This window comes from Callorhinus ursinus, unplaced genomic scaffold, assembly GCF_003265705.2.
Source record: "Callorhinus ursinus isolate GAN/ISIS: 27379988/994484 unplaced genomic scaffold, GSC_fseal_2.0 scaffold28, whole genome shotgun sequence".
Classification (NCBI taxonomy): Eukaryota; Metazoa; Chordata; class Mammalia; order Carnivora; family Otariidae; genus Callorhinus; species Callorhinus ursinus.
In genome coordinates, this window is record NW_027397090.1 from 20757518 (window position 1) to 20766682 (window position 9165).

Genomic DNA, 9165 nt, shown 5'->3' on the forward strand with positions numbered 1-9165 from the left:
ACTACTGCAGTGGGCAGCGCGGTCCTCGAGGGCAGCACACAACAGTGCACTCCCAGGGTGAAGGGAGACTGACGCCTGCTGCACGGCACCAAAGGCTGCTTCTTTCTCTCCTTATAGAAAGGAAACATCCCCGTTGCAAGAGGCTCCGGGAAGTGAAGTTTCCAAACCTGGCTCCGCACCCTGCAGACAGGCCTGTGGAGGCGCCGAGTTCCCAGGGGTCACAGCTGAGGCTGAGCCCCGGAGCGCTGGGCGTCCTGGCTGCTGGGTGTTGTCATAGTAACCACGCCCCATCCCTAAACAGGAGCTTGGTCCGGGTGCTGTCCTGGGCCCGGCTTCCTCCCAGCGTCCTGTCTGTCGGGCGGCCCCTCCCTGAATCCTGCGTCCTGTGGACAGGGGGAGCCCACGCCCTGTGGACGCTCAGCACCCAGGAAAGGGCGAGCAGACACATGCCTGAGGGGGCCCCTGGGGAGCAGAGGTCGTGGCCCCTGCCGGTCCTGGTCTGGAAGGTGGTCTTGTGGGGTCTGCTCCGAGGGGTCTTTAGCCCTACATGGTTGTTTCTATACTTCTCTGACGGGACTTCTACCTCACGATTCCTCAGTTCTTTTCTCTGAAAGAACAGAACACGGTAACCCACAGGGGGCAGGGGAGAGAGCCCAAGGATCAGAAGGGGGCGCCGGCTTGAGAGGCGATGGCCATGGACAAGAACACGGGTCAAGGGTGAGGACAGGGACAGAATGGCCCTGTGCTGGGTGCACGGGGGGTGCACGACGGGGCAGGGAAGAGGTGTAGGGGGAGAGGAGGGGAGGGACAGGGGATGAGATGAGGGAAGGGCAGGGGAAGATGAAGTGGGAGGAGAGGAAGGGAGAGAGAGGGCGAGGGGGCGGGTGACGGAGTGAGGAAGGACGGGGAGGGGGAGGGGAGGGAGGGGAGGAAGAGACAGGGGGAGGGGAGGGAGGGGGAGGGGAGGAGGAGGAAGAGACAGGAGGAGGGGAGGGAGGGGGAGAGGGGGTGGGAGGCTTCCTGGCTGACCAGCTGACGAGGTGGGGGCTGGTGCAGGGGCAGCTCAAGGGCTGACCTGGGGGCTTTGGGCTGAGCATGGGTGCATGGGCCTCACGGTCTGGAGGTGACAGGAGGGGCAGGCTGAGGGCACGGGGGCGCCCCTGCTGCAGCCTGGGTGGGTGAGAAGCCCCTGGCAGAGCGGGGAAGCTCCGGGACGGCCCCCAGACCAGGGAGCGTGCTCCGGGCAGCAGAGGTGGGACCCTGGCCTGAAGCAGCCCATCTGCCATGAGCGCGGGCAGGTGCGGGGATCTCAGCGTGAGCGACACCCAGACCCAGCGCCCCACCGGACTCACCTTTCCTCCTTGTTTTTGCAGATGCACTCCCCAATAATCTCCTTGATTTCGGGATCGTGCACTTTCTCAAAGCTGGCAGGCTTGATGCCCTGCGAGACCAGAGGAGCAAAGTCAGAGTCAGGACAGGACCTGTTTCCCGCTCAGCTGCACTAGCCAGGCAGGGGGAAGGCAGGAGGGGCACAAGATGGCTGGGGACGCGGCTCATGCCGAGCGCGGAGGGGCTGTTGGGAGCAGTGGGGTCCCCCCGCCAAGAGGAGCGTTCCCACACCCAGCACAGACGCGGCAGGTGGCCAGGACGACCACCTTCCTCACCACACCCTCCTGCGAGGGTGCCGAGCCCGGTGCTGGCCGAGGCCACCAGACACTCTGCCCCACTGTGGCCACGGGCAGGGCTGCCTTCCAAGGCCTGCTGGCTCCAGGGTTTTGTAAGCGTCTGTGCCATGGAGTCTCACAGCCGGGTGGTTTCGGGAGCATCCACACTGACCACAGACCCAGTGGGTGCCGGCAGGGCTGGCCGCAGCTTGGCCAGTGATGGCCATGACACAGGGGAGCAGAACCCCGGGGTACAGCCCTGCAGACAGTGGGGACTCGGGAGCAGCAGGGGCTGGACTGCAGGGGCAGGGGCTTGGGGGAGGGACAACGGATTCTTAACCATTTTAAACACACGGAGGACCTCAATTATCCCGTTCTTCAGCAAGACTCTGCCTTCAAAGTCTCATCTTGGCTGTTCTAACGTAGAGAACATGAGCGGGAGTCCAGGGCAGCCTCCAGCCCAGAGGTAGACCCAGGAGTGTAGGACCCCCAGGGGCTCCTGCCGCCAGGCAGGGTGCTGTGCCCAGGCCCATTACCAGTGGGGGTCATGTTGTACGCGCGCAGCAGAGTCTGCAGCAACAGACTGGGACAGTGGGCTCCAGGCACGGGCCAAGGGGCTCCCCTCGGAGATGAGAACCCCAGGCCATACCACTGAAGCCAACAGAAAAAGAGGTTTAATTACACAGGAGGAAGGGCCAGAGTCCCAGCGGGAGGCAGGCAGCCTGAGAAACTCTAAGGGCAGCTAAGTGTGGGCCACACACACCTCTGAAGGGCTGAGGCCCCCAGAACAGGAGAAGAACATGCAAAAGGAACAGGTACTGTTTTGAAGGGGCTCGTGTCCCCAGACTCAGAAGCATGGAGTCGGGGTGCTGGAAGCGGGGACACCAAATCCTTGCAGGACCGGAGGTCAGGGCGGACGCCGGGACTGGACCAGTGTGGGTGTGTGTGCCGCGAGGGGCCAGTGGGCCCACAGGGCGTTACTGCAAACCATACCAGCCGTCAGGGAACACCCCTCCCGTCCGGTTTCCTCGGGGAGCAAGGGTGGGTCCTGGCCTTGCTTTGCCCAAGCTGACATGGGTCCACACAGGAGCCCTGCTTCCTGGGGCCTCAACGAGGGATCCAGGGTGGCTGAGGAACACCCCAGTGGGAATCAGTCCTGTCTCCCCAGCCCAGTGGACAGACCACAGCCCCGTCCACGTGGGCACCCAAGAAGTAGGGCTGGCGTGCTTCTCCCCCGCACCCCTCCAAGGCCTGGGAGTGAGGCCCTAGCCTCAGGTGACCCCTGCCCCATGGAGGGCCACTGCCCACAGCCAACAAGCCCACCCTCTCCTGCATTAGCGGGGAACTGCACGCCTCCCTCTGTCTCTGACAAGCACCAACCAAAAACCCTGCCTTCCCCCCTCAGCAGCACACAGGAGGGGCTCAAATAACTGAATTAAGACTGAAGGAGAGAAATGAGCTAAGACCTGTGGGCGAGCGCAGGGTGGAGGGTGGGACGAGGGAAGGTGCCCCGGGCTGCCAAGAACCACGCTCTTCATGCATCTGCAGAAGTGAGGCGGGCACCAGGCTGAGGCGAGGCAGCTAGGACTCAGCGGTTGTGGGGCCTGGTGCCCAGAAATCTACAGCCTCACCTGGCAGGACAGCCGTGGAGGGAGGACAGGGTGATCGGCTTGCAGAGCCGAAGCCACCTGATTAAAGCAGACAACTGCGTGGGCACACACCAGGACACGGGAAGGCCAGCGGCCCAGAGGAGGGGCTCTGGGGAGAGGCAGCCGGGCGCCTCCTGCAGAGGCCTCGAGTTGTGCACGAGGCCCACCGCCCCCACACTACCACTACAGCCACGCCTGTCCACCACCAGCTCAGAGACCTGAGCAGCCACCCCGCTGAGTGAGACAGCCTCAGTTTCCCCTCTGTGACAGCATCCTTCCCTTCCTCACACGGTGCTGTGAGCGTTTCAGCAAGCACGGCCCCTCATGGTGGCCAGTGGACTCACACAGGTGACCTTCCGGTAGATCTGGGCAGCGTTCTGGCACTCGGAGTAGGGGTACTCGGAGGTAGCCATCTCCAGCATGCACATCCCAAAGGCATAGACGTCCACGGACTCATCGTAATGCTCCTCGTACATCTCAGGCGCCATGAACTCAGGGGTACCTGTGCCCGGGAGCAACGGACGCAGGGTCAGCAGTCACTGGGCCGGGGAGCCCCTCCCCATCAGGCCCGGAACCTGCAGTTCTAACAGGACTGCTCTGCAGACAGTTCCCCCCCCGGACCCTCCCGATTCTAGGTCACATCAGCTCACGGCACCAGGCGCCCCCACAGCTCCAAGCCTGTTACTCCAGAGCCAGGGCACACTCTGTGCCCCGAACACGGGAGGCGCCACACACCGAGAAGCATACCCCTCCAGGCCACAGGCCCGACCGCCCGCGGCAGACAGACACTCACAGTCCCCACAGAGCAACCTAAATCGCAAAATCCCACAAAGGCCCCAGATGTCCCCAGACAGACACCACATGGCAGTGTGTCAGGCAGCACAGAAAGGAGCATCTCTGCTGAAGGTGCCGGCCAGGTGCCCGCAAGGTGTTCCCGGCACAGGCGGTTCCAAAATGACGCCTCCTCGGAGTTTAACACATGGAGTAAAACAAAGTATTCGGCTGTTCGTGCACAATGACCTCTCCACAAACAGCAAGCACAGACCCAGGAGGACACGTCAGGGAGGTGGGGTTCCAGCTGATTTTTCCTTTAGTTACACTGGTCTGGGGATTTTTATTTTTCCGTAACAAGCTTCTGCTTTAAAAATCACAAAATCCTCCTATTAAAACAGGTCCAACCGAGTGCCTGTCCAGCCCAACACAAAGCAGAGGGAAACATCGGGAACGTCTCCACCTTCTCGGCTTCCTCCACCTCAACCCTTTCCCGTTTCTTTAAAAAGCAGATGCAGAACAGCACCGGCTGTGTTCAAAAGCATGTGTTCACATGTTTTCATGGCTCTGGGATGCAGAGAGGCGACAGGACATTTCAACCTGTTCTCATGCACCCACAGTTTCAATGTAACCGCTATTACACGTTTAACGAAAAAAGTAAACATTTTGGGTAAGAAATGGCAAAATCGAGAATCTATCTTCAGGTCTACATGTGTGTATAAAAAATTCTAGGAGATTCTGGGGGCGCCTTGGGGGGGCTCAGCACGTTGAGCATCTGCCTTCGGCTCAGGTCATGATCCCAGAGTCCTCGGACTGAGCCCCGCGTCGGGCTCCCTGCTCAGAGGGAAGCCTGCTTCTCCCTCTGCCTTTGCCCCCGGCTCATGTTCGCTCTCTCTCAAATAAAATCTTAAAAAAAAAAAAAAAAAATTCCAGGAGATTCCAAATCAGAAATAACGGGAACAGGGTGGAGGAGAGAGCAGGAGTCTGAGGGACCTTGCACTGGGAATATCTCCATCTTTTTGGGGGTTCTGAACCACAGGACTGCTGGCAATGATTTGCACGTGGCTGTGGGCATCCACAGGGGAGGAGGGAGGCCGGCTGAGCTGCCCCAAAGCCCCACAGAGCCTGCCTTTCGGGGCCGGGGCACAGGAGGTGGGGGTGCAGGGGCGGGGGCCAGCTCCGAGCAGGGCTGGGGATGCCCACATGCACTTGGGCCACGGACACAAAACTTTTTTCTCTTTCCTCACTCTGCATCCACTTAAATCTGAGTGTTAAAAAGAACACGTGTGTGCTCGCACACCCACACACGTGTGTGCCCGGGGCACCTCCCTGGCCCCCCGGCCCCACATTGCAGGTGTCCCGGCCACCACGGCTATGAACGCCTGCAGGCAGCACCAGCTGAGGACCTGGCCAACGCAGACACAGGGAGAGCGTGGGGACACCATCAGAGGCAGGTGGCTCTCAGGGACGAACCCCACAAGGGGCCTATGACCCACAGCTGTGTGTGCACACGGCATCAAGCGGCTGTGGCCACAGGGCTTATGATGAGGACACCTTCTCACCCAATCCATCCCCCTCCTTCCCATCAGCCGACACACAGCCCCCAGGCCTGGTGCCACAGGGCTCCCCCAAAGCAGGTGGAGAGGTCCTCAGACACCGCCACCCAACGTCCAACATCCAACATGGGCCGCATCTGAAGTACAAACCCAAACACAGGCACAAACCCCCAACAGCTTTGCCCAGAAGTGGATCCTCAGCATCAACGGTCCCTGAAGGTACCCTGGACACAGCACAGAGCAGGGAGCCTGACTCACAGGCTTGGGGGACCCTCCCCCCACCTGACCGAAGGTCCCCCACCCAGCTGCTGGCCCTTTGCTGCCCAGGGCCCAGGAAAATGTGTTAATCGCCTCTCATCCTCCATGAGTTTGGAGCTTCCCCCAGCTGAGCAAAAGCTGAAGTGACCAGGGACCCCACAGACCTGGGCCCCCTGTGCTGGGCTTGGGGCTGATGCACCTGCTGGAAACGCCCAGCCTTCACATCACTCCATCAGACCACCCAGCCTGTGTCCAGTACCCTGACACCCCACGTCCAAGAGGGACAGAGCCACCAGCCGGAGAAAGCCCAGGGAGCTTCAGCAGGTACCCCACCCCCAAGGTCAGACCTATGAATCCTGCTCGGAAATTGCCAGGTGATCAGAGATGTGCTCCCTCCAGCCAGGCCCCTGCCCATTTCACGGACAGAGAAACCGAGGCCTACGTCGGCCACCGCCCCACCACTCAACTCCCCAGAGCTACCAGAGGCCCCTGTCCACAGGGCACCCCTGACAGCCACCCTGCCCCAGATGTCACATTCCAAACCCACTAACCCCGCCAGAGAAGTTTCCAGATTCCCAGCGGTTTCATCTGCCACAAGTTCTGTCCCCAAATGTGCATCAAAACCATGGGATTGCAAAACCCTGACATCACCCTCTCGTCCTGCTTGTGTCCCCACACACGGCTTCATTGGGCACGGGAGCCTCTCCAGGTCCCACCCGACCCCCGCTGATCGGATCAGGATTTCTGGAGTTACACCTTGGAGCGGGCTGGCCCTGCAGCAGGCTGGCACTCCCCAGACGTCTCGAACCCCATCAACAGCCGCCCCAAAGCCCTTGCAAGCGCTCTCTCTGCAAAGCCCTGGAGAGGCCCTGCCCAGCGCCTGCCGCGTGCTGGGACCCCAGTGCAGCCCCAGTTCCTGCGTGGAGCTGAGGACGGGGGCCTCACCCAGAAAGGCCACGGGGCCCTCTCGGAAGAGGACAAGAAACACAGGAAGACAAGGTGAGCAAACCAGCACCCACACCAAATCCCCATGCTGGCTCTGGGCCCCACAGCCCCCAGGGACTCCCTGCGGTGGGCCTCAGGGCCTGGAGCAGCCGCCTCTCTGCCTGCTCCAGACTCACTGGCCACAAACCCCGAGTCCCTCTGTCATCGAGGCCTCCTTCCCGCTGAGTGTCCACCACCCGCGGGCCCCAGCAGCCTCACCCCCCGACCCACACAGCAAGGGACCCCCAGGCGGGGCCCCGGGGCAAGGGCTTACCGATCACACTCTTGGCAAAGGACGCTCTCTTGAGAGTGGCCAGGCCCAAGTCGCCGATCTTCACGGAGCCGGTGGGCCCTGTGATGAAGATGTTGTCGCACTTGAGGTCCCGGTGGATGATGGGGGGCGTCCTGGTGTGCAGGAAGAGCAACCCCTTCAGGATCTGCCGGCACCAGCTGCGGAGCACCTTGGGCTTCATCACCTTGAACCGCTTCAGGTACCTGCGGGTGGGGGCGCGGCTCACCAGTGGCTCCCGCTACCGGGGGGCCGTGGAGTCACCACCCAGTTAGAGACACTCCTGAGACAGGCCCTGGCAGACGGGAGGCCCGGCGTCCCTGCCTCCGCGGCCCCTGCGCCTGGACCCGGCCCGCCCCAGGGTCCAGCCAGCAGGCGGGGGCGTGCTCACGTCTTCAGTGTCCCCGAGGTCATCAGCTCGGTCACCAGCACGATGCACCTCTTGCCCCTGGCGCTGGACTCCCAGAAGTCATAGAACCGCACAATGTTGGGGTGCTGCAGGCCCTTGAGCATCTCGGCCTCCTCCTTGAACCGCTGCCTCTCCAGCTTGGTGAGTTTCCGGTCCTGGAGAAAGACACAGGCTGAGGGGCAGACGCCCTCCACGGAGCCAGGGAGCCCAGGCGGGAACCCACCGGCCACCCCTGCGGCTCCATGTGTAAGGACACAGCAGAGGGAGAGGACCGAGCGTCCGGGGCCGCAAGGGGTTTGGCCCAGTCCCTCTGTGGCGTCCTCCCACACCCGACCCCACAGCCCCGTGGCCCTGGATGAGCCCCTGCACCGGGACCTCAGCAGAAAGATCTCTGGGAGCCAGAGACAGCTGAAAACCCACACGGCAGCACTCACACACTCTCCCCGAAAAAACACCTCCAAGGCCTCACGTCCTCAACACCCGCTTTGAGTGCTATCAACAAGAAAGACATTGGTTCAATTCCAGTTTACACGCAACTCCGAGGACACGTTCACGACCAGAGCAGATGGGAACCAGAAAACCAGGGAACCCGACGGGAGACCAGGGTCCCCGCCAGGCCCTGCAGTGCTGGAGAGCACGGCAGACATGCCTCCTGGGTCTGCAGCTGACCCCAACCGCAAGTTCACACAGGACATGGCACCACCACCATCTGGGTGCTGAGAGTCCCTGTGGGGGGCCGCCCACACGAGGCTCCAGCCACACTCCACAAGGAAGACCACCAACACCCTCCCCATACTCGAACCCCACCCTCAGCGCCCTCCCCGCACGCCCTGCTCCCACCTGCCACCACCCAGCCCTACCGGTTGGGCCGCACCTGCAGCCTGCGTGGCCCTCCCAGACACCCTCCAGGTGGCTCTCAACACAGAGCACTCAGAACCACCCCAGAGCTCTGTCGTTTCCAGCCTCGTCCCACAGGGAGCCACACCTCTGCAGGACCCAGGGTGGCCGTCTCCCCACACCTGCGCCTCCCACCAGCCCTGCCCCCACAAACCCTCATCAGCCTCTTGCTGCGCGAGTGGGGCCTGGCAGAGCAAGGAGATACCAGGAAAACCGTCGTACGGCTGACCCCAGAAAAACACAGAATTCAGGGACAGAGGCAACTTCAAAAAATCTAGTTCATGTGCTCACGGGAATCGAGGAGGCCGACACACATTAAGTAAGAGCAAGACTACTTAAAAAGGAACAGTCAAGGGGTACCTGGGTGGTTCAGTCGGCTGAGCGTCCGACTCTTGATTTCGGCTCAGGTCATGATCTCAGGGTCGTGAGAATGTCAGGCTCTGCGCTTGGTGGGGAGTCTGCTGGAGATTCTCTCCCCTGCCCCTCCCCCCGTTTGTGCTCTAAATAAATAAACAAAATCTTTTTTTAAAAAAGAGGAACAATCAAGAAAGTGCTCTTGGGGGGCCCCTGGGTGGCTCAATCGTTAAGCGTCTGCCTTCGGCTCAGGTCATGATCCCAGGGTCCTGGGATTGAGCCCTGCTTCGGGCTCCCTGCTCAGCGGGAAGCCTGCTTCTCCCTCTCCCACTCC

At 61.6% G+C, this 9165-nt stretch overlaps 1 protein-coding gene across 1 annotated transcript in view; it reads right to left on the reverse strand.

The window, feature by feature from the left end:
* The window catches only part of WNK2 (WNK lysine deficient protein kinase 2), a 131522-nt gene that overhangs the window by 85761 nt on the left and 36596 nt on the right, over positions 1-9165 (reverse strand). Inside the window, exons 3-6 of the mRNA XM_073878268.1 lie at positions 7563-7735; positions 7157-7377; positions 3658-3815; positions 1353-1441 (exon numbers count right to left, since the gene is read on the reverse strand). Coding sequence (XP_073734369.1) covers positions 1353-1441; positions 3658-3815; positions 7157-7377; positions 7563-7735 — 641 coding nt within the window. The remainder of the gene's footprint in view (positions 1-1352; positions 1442-3657; positions 3816-7156; positions 7378-7562; positions 7736-9165) is intronic.